This window comes from Cataglyphis hispanica, chromosome 2 (assembly GCF_021464435.1).
Source record: "Cataglyphis hispanica isolate Lineage 1 chromosome 2, ULB_Chis1_1.0, whole genome shotgun sequence".
In the NCBI taxonomy this organism is placed as follows: domain Eukaryota; kingdom Metazoa; phylum Arthropoda; class Insecta; order Hymenoptera; family Formicidae; genus Cataglyphis; species Cataglyphis hispanica.
In genome coordinates, this window is record NC_065955.1 from 10,125,912 (window position 1) to 10,145,014 (window position 19,103).

Here is a 19,103-nt window from a genome sequence, read left to right on the forward strand (position 1 = left end):
GCTCATCTCGATTAGATTGATTGGCAATGATCGCTCGTTGACCGCCTGTTTACACCGCTATACCGCCGGCGTTGATTGCGCGGTGATAAACATCCGAGGATTATGGTTAATGTGATTAGTTCATTCATGATTTTTTCCACGAAGCTGTTGGAAATCAAGGCAATGGGACTTTGATCTGTTTTCTTAACGATTGCTCAAGCAATTTATTTATTTGCAATAATATAATTTATTTGATTTGATGGTATAATTAAGATTTTTTATTGCACAGCGTGTACAATAGATTGCTTTTGGCAAAAAAATTGACAATTAATTATTGATAAAAAATTGGTTGACTTATAAAACATTCTGTAGCATAAATTAGAAAATAAATTTCAATAATGAACCATATTCTTAATAAAATTTGCCAAATTGTTGGTTAATGTGATTTAAAGACTTATGATAGACTTATGGCTCCATCTATTGTATTTGTGAAAAAAGTCAGATAACAGGATATTTAAGAAAATAAAATTTTATTTTTTTTTAAATATACTTTGAAAATATTATATCTCACGTTATGTATACATTTATGTCTAATCTTGAAATATTATATATATATATATATATATATATATATATATATATATATAAAATCGGAATTTTTTAAATTAAGAAGTATCGCAGTACATTATTTACTTTCTAGATGATTTTATATATCATGCGAATTAATACACAAATTTTTCTTTATATAGAAACATAATCATTAGAAGACAAATCAAATTTATAATAATAAATGCAATTGAAAGAAAAATTGTCTATAATAAATTTTATTTTCTATTAAATTAATATATAACTCATGTAAGATGTATATAATTTCAAAATGATTAAAATACCTCAATGAATAATAATCGCGAATATGGCAAAAGATAATTTTATTTGCAATTCTAATGTGTATTCTCTACTAAATGCAGATCAGAAGTATTTTACATTGAATGCTAAATCATAGATGTTAATTATTTGATAATGTCAATTGGCTGAGGATGCATAAAAATTGTACCAATATTGAATGCAAACGAATGCAATAGTATCAAATATCGCATATCCTTGATTCATATTTAAGGCACTTTTAAATAAAAAATACAAATATATTTATTTAAAATTTATCGATGTTAAACACTTTTTAAAATTATCGCTATAAAAAGATTTTTTGAGTGTTGACCGATTTTTGTTTACAAAGTAAAAGATGTTGTTGCAGATGATCATATCACATAAATCATAATATGCTGTATGTTTACAAATATTTATTTTTTCGATTGACAAAGTTACGGTGTCACCGTCCCGAAATAAGTTACTGGATGACTAAATAAAATTAGAGTTTCGGATAAATGAGGGAAACAGTTCTCGTTTACAATATGTCTAATCGTATTTATTTGTTCATATAGTGTAATAGTCTATATGTTTAAATACAGGTGGTCTATTGCAGAAACGAATATACCAAAACTTAATAATGTACACGCTATTTAAGTGATTCTTTAAATAGATATTTATCGATTACATCGTCCAACAAGAAGGGAAAAGGGAATAGTGTTAATATATTAATTCCATAAGATGCAAGCTCGATGAGTCGAGAAAAGTAGAGTTGGAAGAAAAGCTTTTAAGGGGCAGTTTTCCTGCGTATGATTGTGATTTTACGCAGTAAACAAAGGAAGGGAAAGTACAAAAGGAAATAATAAGAGAATAGAAGAAGATGAAAAAGGATAATCTCTATACAAAAATAATCGGCGTGAGGCAAGAAACTCAAACGCTCGGATAAACGCGAGAATAACGCTATGGTACAAAGTCGACGAGATAATACTTTTTTTCTTAACGAGATTAGACTGATTATAATCTTTTCTCACTCCTCCACAGACTTACTCTCACAATCTCTCATTCTTTCTGTTTTTCCCGCTTTCTCGCTCGCTTTCTCACTCAAATCTTTTACGCACATGTTGTACGACAATGGCTACAATAATAATTGTTATTGTGATGTAAAACGTAACACATTAACGCTTTGCGAACGAGCGAGACCTTAGAAATCTGATTAATTAATTAATGTCATGCGTTTTACGCTGCTTGTGCGCAGAAATATCGGGCGATCTGCGCGTGGCTCGGGAATCTCGGTGTGCAAAAATCTGTAATATCGAGCGCGATGGCGGAGCAAGTAAGAATAGTTCTCGAATTTTGTCATGTGCACACCGCTTTTCACTCGAGTATCGTTCCCGGCTATGTCGTTTCCATGCGTAACGATTAATTATTCCATCACCGGGAACAATAAAAAAAATCCGGATATCTTACATACTCTCGATATTCTCTTTACAATGTGAAATTCTTCATCTTTGGTAGACATTACTAAATAAATATCGTCGCTTAGAGTAAAGGGTCACGTGCTGAATCAAAGATAAAAGTTTGCTCGCGGCTCGTCGAGATAGAAAATTCGAAGACATGCGCACGAAACATCGCTTTGGAAATCCATTCATCCAGCTTTCATTCGACGGACTCTCGTTTTTTCTTTAATTTTTTTTTTATTTTTTGCTCGCGGAAGCTTTCTTCCGTTTTTCGCTCGATACTTGAGGATTTAAAAAGATGAATCGCGCAAACTATTATATATATTTTCGTCTTAAGCCGTAACGCAGGCTTTAATGATCGAAAATCGTGCGTAAGAATGAGAATTGCGTTTTGTGATCAAGAGAGATTATGCACTCGGGGAACAAACTAGAAAAATATACACATCTATACTTGCGGTATACAATCCGGTGCTCGAGGATGCTTCTATGTGTGGTGTGGCGCGAACATCAGTATTGTAATCCTCGCGTATCATGTTACAACTATTACGGTGCATGTGGCTGTGCGTATAGATAAATATGATAGTAGAAACAAGGGAAACGAATACGCAATTCGTCAATCGGGGCTTCTTCGTGTGCCGTCCGAGTGCCCGCTGCCGGACGAGATAATCCTTAATTGGATGACCCAATTGGAATTGGACATCGATCTTTCGTTGCGTAACCAGTATAGACTGTCGTCATGCAATTTGTAATCACAAAGCGGAATAAAATTTGTAATCCTTTATGTATTTTTGAAGTATTGTAAACAAGAAGCTTTATTTAAATGCCTTTTTTGGACTTTACATTTATAGCAAATATTTTCTTCAATGAAATTTATTTTTGTCAATTTCTATTCGTGTGCTTGTTTGAATTAAAAACAAACATGATTGCATAAATAATAAGAAACCGATTCGTTTTTCGTTGTTAATCGAAAATTTTCGATTTGTATAAAATTGAAATTCGTCTCGTTGCCACTTTCATTTCGTTCTTGCCGAACGAAGCAAAGTCGCCATCAAGAGACTCGCAGATGCGATATTCTTTTCAATGATCAGCGCTGATACGTCCATCGTCGTTTCGGGGCAATTTTCATGATCTCGGTTCTCGGACGAGTCGCGGGTTATCTTTTACTCGCGAACAAATAAACCTAGCCTAACGCTATGTCACATTATATAAACTCGACGAAAATTCTCTACATACTTGGTCTGCCTATTCACTAAGTAGCCTCTGTTTTTCGCACGCCATTCTCTTTTGTGTTGCAATCTATTCTGTATCGCGTTCCCCGACATGATGCTTCACACATTTTCGAAATTTACGAGCCCAGGTAAATATCGGGGCTATTCTCACGTAGCACGTTTACAGTTATCGAGTGCAAGATCTTGTCGAGAGTGTTAAATAAATAATTCGGAGAATGCATGTAACGAATCGTACAACTAAGGAAGAATATTTCTCTGAATAAGCTTCTCTTCCTCGAATAATGAAAATTCACACATTTGTAAGCTTGACCAATGATCAGTTCCTCTTTCAGAATCTTTACATCCTCAACAAATTTAATTATCTTATAGAAATTACTACAAGATCATTCATTATTCAAGGGAGAGATAAACGTCATTGTTGATGACAGTGTCTACGTGTTATAGCACGTGTGAGGCTTTTCAAAGAACAGTTTTATCGATTCAAAAATTCTTCCTTGTTCTCGACAATTCCCGGACGTGACGACGATACGCTTAGCACGACGAGCTTTTGAGTTCGCCAATGTCGGCAATGTTTTGCAGCAGGGGCGCAGCTTCACTGTTCGTCTGGGACTTGGTGTTATAGCGTTGTTTGCTCAGTGCCGACAGCAGACTCGCGTTGGTCGACATGAGACGCGAATTTGCGGCACCCAATGCGGCTATTTGCTGCTCCTGCGCGTCGATCACGCGCTGCTTGTACGACAACGCCGCTGACATCTTCTGCTGCTCGCGACGTAGTTCCTCCTCCACGGAGATTAATCTATAAGCAAAAACGAAAACATTGTACTGGAATTAAACGTGATCGCGCGGTAAAGATAGAGAGAAAGATGGTCGACAAAAAACTACGACGCGTCTCTTTGGAAGATATGTTCCTCAAAACGATCTTTATTCTTTAAAAGATTATTTAAAAATGCTGAAACAATTTTTTTTTTAATTGTTGTTTAATTATTATAATATACAAAGAATAAAGAACGTCGAGAAATCAAGCACATGTAGAATTGAGCTTCGCCTATGAACTCTCTCTTTCTCCCTCTCTCTCTCTCTCTCTCTCTCTCTCTCTCTCTCTCGAGTTACTATTTATTTTAGATCGATATTCATTCGATATTTTTATTGATGAAATTCGTTTCTCACTTTAAAACTCTGAGAGACGTTACAGCGAAGTCGAATCAAGCGCATCACGATGCATAGTTAATGAAACAACATCGATAGATAAAAATAAGCTGCGAAAAGCAATAGAGTGTGTTTGGTGCAGAGTTTGATACACTTTCGAAAAGTATAATTGGAATACAAGATAAGAAGCCTTCCTAGAATTAGGTAACCGTGTGTCTGTTCTGTAACGGTCACAGCGAGCAATGTATATAACGAAAGGGAGAAAAAAGAAATGTCCACAAATGTTGAAGAGTCTCGAATAAATTCGCGATGAACATCGACTTGTGACAGGACATTTCTTTCTTTGTGATTGCCAGGAATCACAGAATATCCGTGCACATGAGCAGTATGAACATGTTGAAACGTGTGTCGTGAGGTGTGTCGGTGTTCGATGAACGATGAACGGTTAGAAATTGATAAAATTGACGTTTCATGATCGGTGAACGCAGGTTTTCATTTGGTTTAATCTCGAGCGGCAGTGTTTTACCGAAAGAAAGAACACGCAGATTTATTATATGTGAATGTAAAAAATGTAAGAAAAGCTTGTAAGAAATATAATTGACTCTTACACCAAAGGTCCAGATCAAGCCAGAGTATACCAAATGCAGCGGATAGAATGCACAGGAACACACAATCAGTTAAACATACATCATTTCGATAAAGTAGCCGTTCATATACGGATGAGTGTTTCCCCATTAGTTCCGATAGACATAGAAAAAGTGGTATCCGCGATTAGACGAAGTTCATTCTCTAATAGTACGCGAAATAAAATAAATAGCTTCTCAATTCATATCTGCAACCACATTATTTGTTATCCATAAAATTGTAGACAATTAAAAATTGGACATGAAATTCTCTGTAAAATCACATTTGTTATGAAAGTTTAATGTCGAATCTGAATGTCAATTCGTCATTTTTCACGATACTTCTTTAAAATTTCTTTACGAAGATTTTTCAAATGAAACAATCGAAATAAATCGAAAAATGAGGATATGGAAGATCGAGCGACTGAATATGGCAAGATGTCGAAGTAAAAAACGCATAGAAAGTGATAATGATCACGGTGATATCAGGGTTCACACTCAGGCAAAGAACCGGTAGTGGGTTAGCGATACTAGTACGGACATGAAAATAAAGTACCTGGAAATGATGCTCTTCATATTGTTGTCGGGCGCGAGATCTAAATCGGCATCGTCGGTGGCACCTAATCGCGCGCGCAATCGCAGTCGATCTACGCTATTCTGAAGCCTCTCCACTTCATACATTTCCACTTCGTACTGGAAACGAAGAAAACACGTAGCATATTAGTTACAAGAGAAATAGAAAAGATATTTGTATAAGTATTCGTTAGACAATAGATTACAGAAAAGTACTATAATTAGTCGTTTGTATGTAGTCGGTAGATTTACAGCAAGTAAAGAATCTGTTATTCACAATTTTATATAGAAGAACGTTTAAAGAATTATAAACTTTTCCGATTCAATAGATAATCCGGCACGGTTAAGGGTTAAAATGATGCATAAAATAAATTTCAAGTATCTTCCGACTGCTCACCTGATCGATGCTTCGATGACTGCGAGACTTGCTCCTCCTGGTGGTACAATTTTCCTCCTCGCTGGTGTCTGACAAATCTCGCGTAGAGTCTAGAGAGAGCCTTCTTCGTAACTTTGTGCAACAGACGTCCTGCGCATGCTCAGAATTGTTTCTATGAGTTTGATTATTCTGTCGCCACTGATTCTGATTGTTCCTTTGGTGATTTCGCACGTTGTTCTTGGGTGGAGGGGAGGGACTCAGATCAACACCTCTCACACTGTCGACACCGCCGCCTCCACTACCCTCTCTCTCCTCGGAACTGCTGCTATCTCGTCTACCTGTCCTAGCGTGATTGGACTCCATGTGGTAAACAGGATTAGCGAATGCCAGCGGCGCTGCACCGAGAATATGCGCGTTTGCATTATTACTACTAAGATCTACCGGACTGGAGCTCTGACTATAAGCGGCGAAACTTTGATAGCCGGAAGAAGCCACGTTACTCAATTGCGAGATGGAGATCTGTGAGCCTTTCTGAGATTTGGATTCCGATACTTCATCATCCGCGTATCTCAGTAAATCAGACAGCTCATCGAGGTTGCCGTTGGCGGATGAGGCGTGATTGTTTGTTTTGGAAGGATTATAATTATTATTGGGCTGATGATTGATGGATAATGTGAGATTCGTGGGTGGATTAACGACCACGTTCGCGTTCACTGTAGTCTTCGAGACATTGTAATTGCGTTGCTGGTTGGCATTATCTTCCTTGTGGCAATGATTTCGGCTAGCCGACCTCGCGACATTGTAATTATTGTGATTGTAATTATCCTCGCGATCGTGAATATCGAGATTCTGCAGACGCGCAATGTTGTGCCGATGTTGCTGTTGCTGCAAGACAATGCTTCCGTTGTTCGACTGATTATTTTGCGATGACGCAGTAATGTTATAGTTGGAGTCTTTCAGATTGCTGTGACTCTCGGAACGCGTGGGACTTGTTGGATGAGTCTGGCAGTGATTGACGTTTGCCAAGCTCGCGCTGGCTGTCAGTCTGTAACCCGGTCCAGAACGATTGGACCCGAGTGGCCTGTGTTGCCGCGTGATTGGCGTTGGCGAACGTGATACGAACGCCGGTGGCTCCAGAGGATAATCGTCAGAACTGATTTGTAATTGCAATTTGCCATTCGTCGGCAGGTAAGCGTTTCGTGGTAGAGTCGCCGCTCTGGCAACATTCGGACTGCGCGAACTATTGTGACCAAGGGTGTTGGTTTGCAACACTTCATTGCTGTCCCTGATTGTACCGTTTATTGTGCTATGGTTGCTCAGCGTCGACGTGGCCGAGATGGAGAGATTCGTGTTGCTATTGGCAATTGTAGGATCGTTATAGCGAAAGATATTATTCTGCAGGTTCGGATAACGATGCGCGACGGGTACGGGACTCGGACCCGGCTGATCTAAAGCCAAAGAGATTCTATCGAGGATTTCGGGTAATCGTGACGGCGGCATCGATGGCGAGGACGGTGCTATTGCTGCCATACTTTCTCGTAAGAGAGCATGCAGCAAAGACAGTTGCTTGCCCAAATCTATGTAGCCGTCAAACTCGAGCGAATTATTAGCTGGTGCGTCCTTTGGCAGTGGGCTCTGTTGAATAGAGAGATACATTAGAGATTAAAATATGGAATAAAATAAAAATGCCAATAAAAAAAGAGAGAGATGCTTACGCTAATTAACTGCAAGAAATTCTTCATAGACGGAGCTTCTCGTTCAAGTAGATCATTCATGAATTCCATAAAGTTCTCCTTGCCCTGGAACCTCGTGAAATTTGCGAGCGTCTGGAGTGTCTTTGCGACTAGAGTGAGATTTCTTGCTGCTTTTTCATTTGGATATTCTAAAGAAAAAATTATTTATTATTCATAAAGATATAATAATATTAATTAATAAATTGTGTTAATTTAGAATCGATTGATGTGTCAATTACGTTTTAACTCACCATGCGTAATATTAAAGAGAGATGGACTGAGAATGGCGGGACAGAGGAATCTCAGAAAGATTGATGCGGAAATGAGATTGTCTGCAATGTCTTCCCGGCCCATATCAGCTAGACGTTCGCGGAAGATGCGAAAGCACTCGCGCAATTCCAGCGGAAAGTGAGAATGGCTCGATAATATTCTGCTCCAGGCTAGCTCCACGGCGTTACGAAGATTCTGCTGTTGTTTGTGCAACGCGGCGACGGAAGCGACCTTGAGTGGGTCCACTTCGCAATCGCCACCTTCGACCGCGCCTCTCACAACGGCTCCCAGAGTCTCCTGCAAATATCTGTCTCCGGTCAGTTTCAAATAGGCTTCCATCGCTTTCGTGGCTAACGAATTCCCTCGAAATGTAAGTCTTTCATCATCTGAAATACGAACAAATAGCACAATTATAAATTGCATAAATTAATAAGCTGAAGAGATTAAATAATAAATTAAAAATTATGAATCTGTAAACAATAATTGCACTTGGAAAGAACTGCTTTGTATAATAAAGCGTTAATATTTTTAATTAATTTTATGAATAATAAGAACTGACCTATTCGATGAATGTCCATCATGACGAGATCTGCGAGGAATTGCGGCGCCTTTTTCTCCCGTTGCATGACCGCTACCAAAGCTGTCGCGATGTCTTCCTTCGCCTTGACACCTATGACGGGTTCCAGTTTTTCGCATAGCGGCGCGTAATCGGTCTTCAGATATTCCAAAAACTCTTGATAAACCTGAACTGGCAGTATGTCAACCGACTGGAAACGACACTTTACTCTTAAAGCGGGTGGCTCCTTGAGAGGTCCTTTGTCACCTACTACCGTATACCATTTCTCCGTCAGATAACGCGACGTCACATTGTGCACAGGTATACTGACAGAACCTAGAAAGGAAGATCGTGCATGAAGACATACACTTAGTCACATTATATTGCAACTAATAATAATTCACATCGTATAATTTTTCATTCATACATATCATAAAATATAGAAAAAAAAACATTCCAAATTTTTTTTTTATTTATATCTATATACTATTCGAACAAACTTTTTGCGTATAAACATAATGTACACAATGCAGTAAACAAAATTAAATTAGAAAAAAAAGTCCTGGAAAAAGAATATCAAGATTCTTCATAATCGGATGCTTACCGATTAAAACATTTTTGTCTCTCTTCTTTTTCCTATCTGCCTCTCTGTACAGATTGACCTGGATCGTGTTGACGGAGGGCAAATGATGAAAATCGAAATGCTCGCCCCAGAAGCACAAATCAGCCTTCAGTTTGGCAGTCGTTCGCGCATACAAGGTACTGTCGAGGCAGACCTCGCAAAAGTATCGCTTCTTTGCAGGTACGCCCTTCGCCTCCAATAACCAGATCTGCAGAGAATTGTCTGTTCGGCGTGTTTGTTCTGCATCCGGCTGAACGGATTTCCTTAAGCTGCGCAAGCAATAACAAAACATATATATTCTCGCATTTTTTTGTATATAATGTATTTTAAATCACAAATAATTTGATTGTATAAAAAAAATAATGAAATCAATTTATTTGAAGTGAGACGATTTCCATATATTTCAAAATTATTAATAACATAACTTTGCGCAAGACCACTTATTTCTGATATATGATGAATAGCCCAGTTTATGTGTGTGTCTATTTATTCGACTTTCGATCTACTTGCAATTCGATTTACTATCAAGATAAGATACATGTTTAACTTTGACCTCGATCAAAGCCAAATATCATATTCATCAACGACTTTACGATTGAGAAACTGCCTGGTGAATCTAGAACACTTTTGTACCGCGGGCTAATACTCGAGATAATCGGCGTGTCGTTCTCATATGACGAAAACGAATCGCCGGGCGAAACGGTCAAGTCAAGCGGGGCGATAAATAAAAGCAATATATATATATATATATATATATATATATATATATATATATATATATATACCGACCTGTGCAACCACTGGTCCCGTTCGTGAGCGGTTCTGCAGCTGAAATACTTGGGCCCGCCGGTGCTCGGCGTGACCTGGAAGCAGTGGGGCCTGCCGAGGAGACTGGGATGCAGCGGCGTCACCGCCGCGAGGTCCATCGAGGTCACCGCCTGTCCGCAGAGCAGAGACTCGTGCGAACGACAACCCCGAAGACCGGCGCCCCGTTGCTTCTGTCGTTCGAGCTTCGTTACGCTCTTCGTTCTTTTCAGAGGGTTCGACCGGAATGATCGTTTCGAGAAGAAGTTCTGCAAACGAGAGAAGAGGTGATCTCGATTAAAGATCGTGCTTGGGATTTAACACGTGACAGCGAGCATTTTTCTCGCGATGGAAAAACATGTTATACAGTACTTTAGTGATTCACCTTGTATATACACATACACACTTTGGATACAGTTAAAGTATAATAATTACAATTATCTTTATTAGCTTATACATAGGTAATGTGCGTATATATGAAATAACAAATTTTAATAATCTGTCTCAAAAACACAGATTATTTTCATGATGTTTTGTTATGAAATATTAAATCGCGATAACATAAGATTTGACATATTTTGTCTAAAACAAAAGCACTCTTCATACTGTTTTGTAGATTTTTTTCGTGTACGCAAAAATTTATATATTATTCATATTTTGTAAATGTGATATTTCTATCTTTTATTTCTTTGACAGTTGTTTATTGTATAGAGAACGCGCCGTTTTATTTTGTGATCTTGAAAATTTGCTATATTTCTTTTAAACCACAGAAAGAATAAACAAATTTGGTCGATTGGCACTTGTTAAAAAACTTGATATGTTTCCAGATGTATATTAAAAACCGTATAAATATATTTCGAGAGATATAAAAGATATTTACGAAAACGCAAAAAGGGAGAAGCAAAAGAGAACATTCCGCAGTATTATTTGACAATGTCTTTATAAACTGCAAGAGAAACAATTTAATAATGTCAATTAAATAAGCGATTTTACATCTCCCCCAAATATCCCTATCAACAATCTGTTATTTTTCAAACAAATTTTTACGTCTTGTAAAAATTTCGATCAGATTTTCGCGACGGTCTTTCGCCATATTTACCCTCGCACTAAAGTAGTTGATGATCATGCTGACAACCTTATCGTCTTCGTTTTCCTCCATTGGTTTGACGCACATTTTTCTTCTTACCATTCACGCGATCCCAAATAAATTGGGTCTCGCGTGAAAAGAAACCGAGCAGATGTTTTCGACACGCGAAATCACACACTTCGCATCCTTTACATCGCAAATTCGCACGGTGTACTTGCCAGAAGGATATTTAAATAATTTATCGCTCTCTCACACAAGACATTTTTATATAATCTCTTATATAATAATTATTAATAATTTTTTAATAAGCTGAATATTATGTAATTAAATCGAATATATTTTTTATTATTAGTTATGATAATAATATATTATGATTAATATATTATATTATGGTAATATTGTAACAAGCTTGAGAGTCTACACCAGACATTTTTATATTTTCAAATTTTATTATCGCAAATGTCAAAATATAAATTTTATTTCTACCATTTTTCACGATGAACGCAGTTTCAATTGCTGATAAAGTAACCAGAACTACATAAAACGTGACATTCACGTTCGAAAAATGTGTAAACAATGTTTATTTTAAATGACTCGGAAAACTTACATTCAATTTAATATGTTCCACGAACATTTGCTTAATAATCTCTACATTATAACATGAAAGATCTTTCCGTAAAGCAGCGCTTGATGATCGAAATGATCGAAAATTTGCATTAATTGTTATTTGAAATCGACTACAATGTTTATCAAGGTACGTTGCTGCAAACTTTTCCACTTTGCACGCTGTCCGTTGCCTGCTCGAAAGTGGCCGTCATCAAATATATTATCGTTATAGTAAAGCTTTGCGTTATCGTGCACGTGCATGTATGATAAGCAACAAGCCCAATGTCAGGATGCAGTCTAATCGCGAGTTGCTACGTCGTACCAATTTCATGATTGGAAATTACAATTCAGCAAAAATTCTCAGGTGCTCTTGTAATTAACATATGCTCTATTGCAAGAGTTAATTTTGCACAAATTTCATTATATATCTCTCATTCTTTAAATCAATTTATTTTCATCAATTAATTTTCTAATGAATTATTCGCTATATTTTCCAAGGATTTCTCGCGAATGTACATCAAACAATGAGTTGTCTGTCCACAAAAAGATTTTCACTAAGCCGTATTAATTTGTCGTTGCACTCGAAATAATCCAAAATTTTTCTTCTTTGTCTCTTGAACAAGTTTCAAAAAAGATTTGAATTTCAGTGGATATGAGATTCACGTACACAATAACACTCCGTACTTTCGAGAGACGTTCGTTTGACTGCTGCTAGCTATTAGAATGAACCATCTTGAACCAAGAAGTTCTCGGATCCATTCAAGTAGTCCTACTAGTTTTGAAATCGAATGTGTACCTGAGATCTGGGATACGCCCTTCGGGTTTATACACAAGCCTTATCCCGACCAGTGATTTAAATTTCCTTTCGGGAAGCCCTTTAAATAGTTACACGCGGCTTTACCTCGCTTTCATGATCGTACGAATACTTCCGGGACTTACGATGCTCGAATGAGCGCTTTTTGCCCGCGATACATCGTATCGGATTTCATGACCAGCTGACGAGCAGCATCGTCATGCATCGATGCGAGGATAATGACCGATCGGACGCGTGAATGCATTCTATCATTTTCGTCGCGACGTCAACATGATGCGATGATAAAATCGTGCAATACGTTTTACCTCGTTGTGAATAGATTTTTTAATTATTTGTGTACAAAATGTAATATTCTGTTTAATTAAAAGCAACATTTCTACTCGCAATTTAGAATGCAATCGATTTCAATATTCTTTATATATTCTAAACTGTATCGAACTACTATTATTCAAAATCTTTCTAAATATGAAAACTTTCCTTTCTTGAAGATAAAAAAGAAAGAATTTATATTATCTCGAAAAAAATGCAAGTAGTTTCTCAGGAAGATTTAACAAGTGACACAAATCATTTATTATAGATCTTTTAATGATTCTAGATTTAGTCGAGTTTCTATTGAAATATGATTTCATGTACCTCATTTGTCTTTGACAAAAGCGACGAAACATCATGATAGTGATAATTAATATGAATGTGAAAAAATATTTGCAGCGACTATTTTAAAATTTCATTCCAAATGTTATTTTTGCAAAACATCATAATAAGAAATTGTAACAAGATATTTTCTGATTTTTACAATATTTTATATTTTAAATAATTTTTCTCTAATTCCATTAAATGACAACTGAATGAATTACGAGAGTTAAAGATAGAATCCTGTTTTCCCGCCAATCCTGTTTTCTTGACATCAATTGCGCAGTCAACTATATATATCAAGTTTTCATATATGACAACAAATACGCAACAAATAATTTCTTTCTAAAAGATGACACAAAGTAAATCCAATCAGATATGTTCGCACAATCACATATTCGTAACGATAAATATTTTCGAACAACAATCATGAGATTTCTCTATCTATCTCACATGGGTGAAACACCTGACTTATAATGCTGGCAAGTTATTTTTCGTCGAACGCGAATATCAATTTTGTTTCACTAGATCTCGAGGAAGTCGCGCGCGATTTCGCGACGAAATCTCGTCGACGACTGACGCAGATGTTGGCTCATCCGGGTAGCCGAAGTCAAGGGATCCTTGGGGCGCGCACCTTTGTATCGCGACCGAAAACTCTGCCCCTGCATTCAGGTAAGGCAAAACGGGTCAACCCCTCGGTTCCCCTCACGGTCCCTTCTTCTCTAAGGACGCGTTCCTCTGTTCCCGCGACACTGGTAAGGACAAAAACGTCTTCGAGGGGTTCTCAAATTGGAGGCTGCGACATGCCGCGTCCGTTGATTGCATCTGCAATCGGCTCCGTTCACTCTCTAGTAGAACGTGTTCTACGTACGAAATAATCGGCCGATCAAATGTTTCCTTTGTTGCACTTGTAATGTGCGTAATTTTATTTCATTGTTTCATTATTCTCTAAATTTTCAAATGTAAATATGTTTCGTGATTCATTAAAAATCTATTTTAAAAAGTCTTTATTAATTAAATCTATTTTATTTTCTTCAATTATTTTTTTCAGATTATATCCTTTATATATCAAATTTCTTATAAAAATGTTTAGAAAAAGACTTATAATTCACACAGAAAGGAGTGTCTTGTTGATATTTTTTGACACTTTTTTGTCTTATTGAAATATTCAAAATAAACGCAATTGGATTATTAAGCTGCGCACAAGACGACCAGTAAATAATTCATTTAGTAAGCAGCAGTCTGTGACATTCTTGAGCCGGAAACAGCAGCGTAGTTGTCGCGACTTGTCACGAAACCAGTCCCTCCGTTCTTTTGTTCCTTTAAAACCCTTTACCAACGAACTACGATCGATGTGTAAACCGTCATTATTCAAAGAGCGTCGTAAAATTAGCATCTTTTCACAAAAAACTTTTTAAATGCAGTTTTTTTTATTCTCATGTATGTAAAGATCTCTTTCTCCTTTACACGTTTAAAAAACAATAACAAATATAATCTCCGTGTATTAATTTATTGGATCAATAATATATAAGTGCTTATACGATATTGCGAATTATATGAAAGATTTTATAATAACATAAATTATTTTTATTCTTACATTTAAATAACAAATATTTATATACAAAAATTTATTATAAGCAAAAAAATTATAATTTTTTATTCATATCGAAATACTTTGTTATTTAAAGTTTCTCCTATCATCAAATCATAATATGCCAATGTCTATCTTTCACTTTTATATTGAGAATTTTTATTTCTAATTTTTTGTAAAAAAGATAGATATAAAGTAAAATTTATACTATTTATTATTTTTAATAAAATGCTTTATAATATAAAGTTACTTTGCATAGTCTCTTAAAGAAGTAAAAATAAGTGCATATTTTTAGCTTGTAAATTTCGTTTGTAGAAAAATTTGGTGGGAAAACATTCAATGACAATCTAATACGCAGGAATTGAGAACACCTGCTCGTGTTCATAAAACCTGGATCGATAGTTCCCGATGTATTTCCTCTACTTTCACATTTAAGTACGAGTGTTAACAATTATAAGTATAAAAATGTGTTAACAATTATAAGTATAAAAATATCAAGCAACAAATAAAATGATTGATTTATCAAATATTGATAAATCAAAATTTATAAAAAGAATTTTATAATAATTCTCAACAATATTTAGAGCTAAAACGCATTTTTCGAAAAATATACATGTAATTTCAAAATATATTTTATGAAAAATCAACGCAAATTCGATCAATGAAAAATTCGACGAATTTTATCGTTTCGATTGGAGAAAAGAAACGACACTTGAAAAATAACGTGTTATTCGGAAGAAGATAACAGTTAGTTAGCCACCCTAGGCGTCGAAAGATTCTTGAGATCAGTTGTACGTGATCGGAAAATTGAAATCCCGATTTCGTGATCGGCGAATAAAGGACGTGCAGAAGAATGGGATGTGTATCTCTGGCATCCGAAAAGAAACGGCGAAGTTTCAGTATAAATTGTAAAATCGTGCAACAATTCACTTTTGTTATCAGTCGTTGATCGATATAGGAATTTTTTTACGTTAAGTTTTTTTATTGAAAAATTAATCTCACAACGTATCTCGCGAGAAAATCCGCGCATGATTATCTTGTGTTTGTAAGAGAGAAAATGTTGCTGACAAGTGAGCCGAAAAATATTTACGTACAATAACAATCCTCAAATTAAAAAAAAAAATTACATCGCGCGTTCGCATCGTATGGTTGTCGTGGTATTCGTCGAAAGTAATCGAGTTAGGTCTTATAGTAAAATCTGGCTGTCACGACATCCACTCGATTCAATGCAAATTTGAGTCACCACAAAAGCTTGTAAGGCGCAATAATTAGCAAATTATCCTATTAAATGATATGGAAAATTTGGCTTGGTTAAAGCCAAAGCACGTTGCTGATATATTTAATACTAAACGCGTTTATTTAACGATCATCGTTCCTTATAACAATTTGCAACTTTCACGTTAATTAATTAAAAAGTAAATAGTCGTAATTGTTTGATGATCATTACATTTGGATGTCGATTACCACTTTCACTTCAATCAAATAAACTATATTTAAAATAAGACAGCTGAATAAGAGGCAAATGTATAAATTAATATATCATCAAGTTTCATATTTTTCATAATAACATGAAATAATACGATTGCTAATCTCACGAGATCGCGTTTCTCGCTGGAGAAAATTCGATTCTCTGCGGAGTGTGTCGATTGTCAGGCTCGATAATATCGACAGTTAGAAAATAGGTAGGTAGGTATATCCCGTGACGGTAAATGGTTCTACACACACACACACACACACACACACATTTTCCGCTCAATTAAATTAAATTAACGTGAAATTGTCAGACGAAAGTGCTGCCTGTCGCGCGGCGGGAGACGTTAAATATAGCCGGGATCGGTTAACGCCAGGCGCCATGGAAAATGAGATCGCTGAACCCATCGCCGTCGTCGTCGTCCCGGCGGGGCGGTTTATGTGTACGGGGTGGCGGTGTAATGAACTAATTACACGTATCGTATGTGCACAGAGACGCGTTTCGGTAAAATCTTGTGAATATTCAACGCGCCAGGCACTAAATTGGCCGGCGAGCCGGCGTAAACCATGTAAGCTCTCGGCTATCCGAGGAAAGTCTTTCATCCCGGGAAATCAATTCTCATTCATGAGCCCGCCAACAATCATGTTACACGCACAAGACGGTTCATCTCAAGTTATGAGAGGGATAAAATAGATATTGAAATGTGTATTAAAAAAAAAATAAAGAACAAAAAAATTATTTACAGGATCAAATTTATATTTTTATGAGTGGAAATATTTTCTTCATCATATGCAATATATTTTTTTCCTTCAAACTTTTAAAAATATTTGATTTCAATGATGAAAGCATGCTCCTGTATGTAGGATGGATAGGAAAAATTTCGTATCATATGATTTATGAATCTTTTGCTTTTGCAAAAATTGATGACGAGAAATCATTCATATAGTATTTAAGACATTTTTTTAAAGGAAGCAATAGCCAAATTTCCATAGAAAAATATTTTTCATAAATATTTTTTACAAGACATACTTTTCACTTACATAAAGATAATAGTTACATATTAATAAATATTATCATATGTCGTAAAAATAAAATTGTAAAATATCCACAGGAATAAGATGTTCGATTATGTATTAACGAATTACTACACGAGTAATCAAATTTACTTACAACGATCCTGTTGGGAGTGACATCCAAGGGTCGCGCCCCAAGTACAGGAGTGGCGGGCGCGCTACCCCTTCGACAAGCCTTCTCGTACGATGTGTCTGAAACAGAACCGAATAATTCGCATGAGTATATGCTTCGACTCGGTAATGGCAATTGTCGTGTCATGTTTCAAATATGCCCGGTAATTCTGCCAAAGTAATCTGAAACGATCATTACATAGTCCGCACTATCGCCGGTCTCATTGACTTTGTTGTTGAACGAGTAATATGATACGTTCTTTCGTGCATCTCTCTTATTGCACAAAGTTAATTATTTTACAAAGATGAATAATGTCTCAAATAATTAAAATTCAATCTGGATAGAAGCGCGTTGAGGTAAATTTAATAGAACTTTTATACTAAAAATAAAATCGCTTTCGAGGAAAGTAAAATTTTTCATTTATCACTTTTCGACATTTTTAATTTCTCTCTAAAAGCTCATTTATCATATTAATTTTCTTTCCACTCATTCATTGAGCTATTTGCACGATTTAAAGTAATTAAATAATCTTCCACTTTTTTCATTTATAATTTCCTTAACTCTTAACTTTTCTTCTGTTGAAAATATTTCTGCTAAAAAAAAAAATTAAAAAACATATAGTATAATAAAATAATAAAATAATCTAAATTTAATGTTTAAAAAAATGTTATTAAATTTTATATTTAAATTTTCATGCATTTAAAATTAATATTGTCAAATTCTTAAAAAAATGATTGATGTTACTATTGTCCAAAAAAATCCCTTTCAATTATACTTAAAATTGCCATATATTCTATTTCATTGATTTCATCGAGTTATCGTCGCATCAAATGCTGATGAGATAAATGCTAAATTGGCGTAAAAATATAAAATATAAAAGACAGAGAGAAATAAAAAAAAAATAAATGAATAAAAATTATATTTTATTCGTATTTATCACTTCAAAGGCAAGTGTATCAAGAGTAAACGGTCGCACACTCGACATTCGAGTTTATTGCGCGTTTTTTTATCCGGCAAGAGGTACTCCATTTCCGGCAACGGAAATCGGCCGAGGGAGAAGAAACCGAAAGCGCGCGCAGCCCCGTAATTAACGCCCTTACAAGTACTCTGGATACCTCCCAAGCCTTTCTCGCGGGCTTCTCTGTTTACGGTCAGCGGTTTAAATGGTTGCCTTGCACAAGAGTCTCAAGTTACTCGTGCTCCTATGTAAAGACTTATACATATATACAGAGTGTTCCTGAATTCATAATCTCTTAACAGATTTCTCGATTAATTTACCGCCAATTCTTTTGTGACATGAAAGATTGAAGCGTCGATAGTTTTCGAGTTATAAGCCATTTAACATCAAGGATTTCTTATAATTAAGTATCAGAAGTAAATATCTAAAAGAAATAACAAAAATTTATTGCTCACTGAAATTCAAACAAATATATAAAAGACATGATTGATAAAATATATAATGTTTAATGTTTTATATTTAATGTTTA

General features: G+C 35.7%; 1 protein-coding gene across 16 annotated transcripts in view; it reads right to left on the reverse strand.

Annotated features, from left to right (window-relative positions):
- Positions 1–1,380: 1,380 nt before the first annotated feature.
- LOC126859136 (ras GTPase-activating protein raskol) overlaps positions 1,381–19,103 on the reverse strand; it is a 291,550-nt gene continuing 273,827 nt past the window's right edge. For all 16 annotated transcript variants that reach the window (XM_050610134.1, XM_050610132.1, XM_050610138.1 and 13 more), the window contains 9 exons: positions 17,602–17,696; positions 10,218–10,501; positions 9,411–9,697; positions 8,810–9,142; positions 8,232–8,636; positions 7,963–8,129; positions 6,269–7,882; positions 5,855–5,991; positions 1,381–4,325 (listed from right to left, as the gene is read on the reverse strand). In XM_050610134.1, coding sequence (XP_050466091.1) covers positions 4,061–4,325; positions 5,855–5,991; positions 6,269–7,882; positions 7,963–8,129; positions 8,232–8,636; positions 8,810–9,142; positions 9,411–9,697; positions 10,218–10,501; positions 17,602–17,696 — 3,587 coding nt within the window. In that variant the 3' untranslated portion in view covers positions 1,381–4,060. The remainder of the gene's footprint in view (positions 4,326–5,854; positions 5,992–6,268; positions 7,883–7,962; positions 8,130–8,231; positions 8,637–8,809; positions 9,143–9,410; positions 9,698–10,217; positions 10,502–17,601; positions 17,697–19,103) is intronic.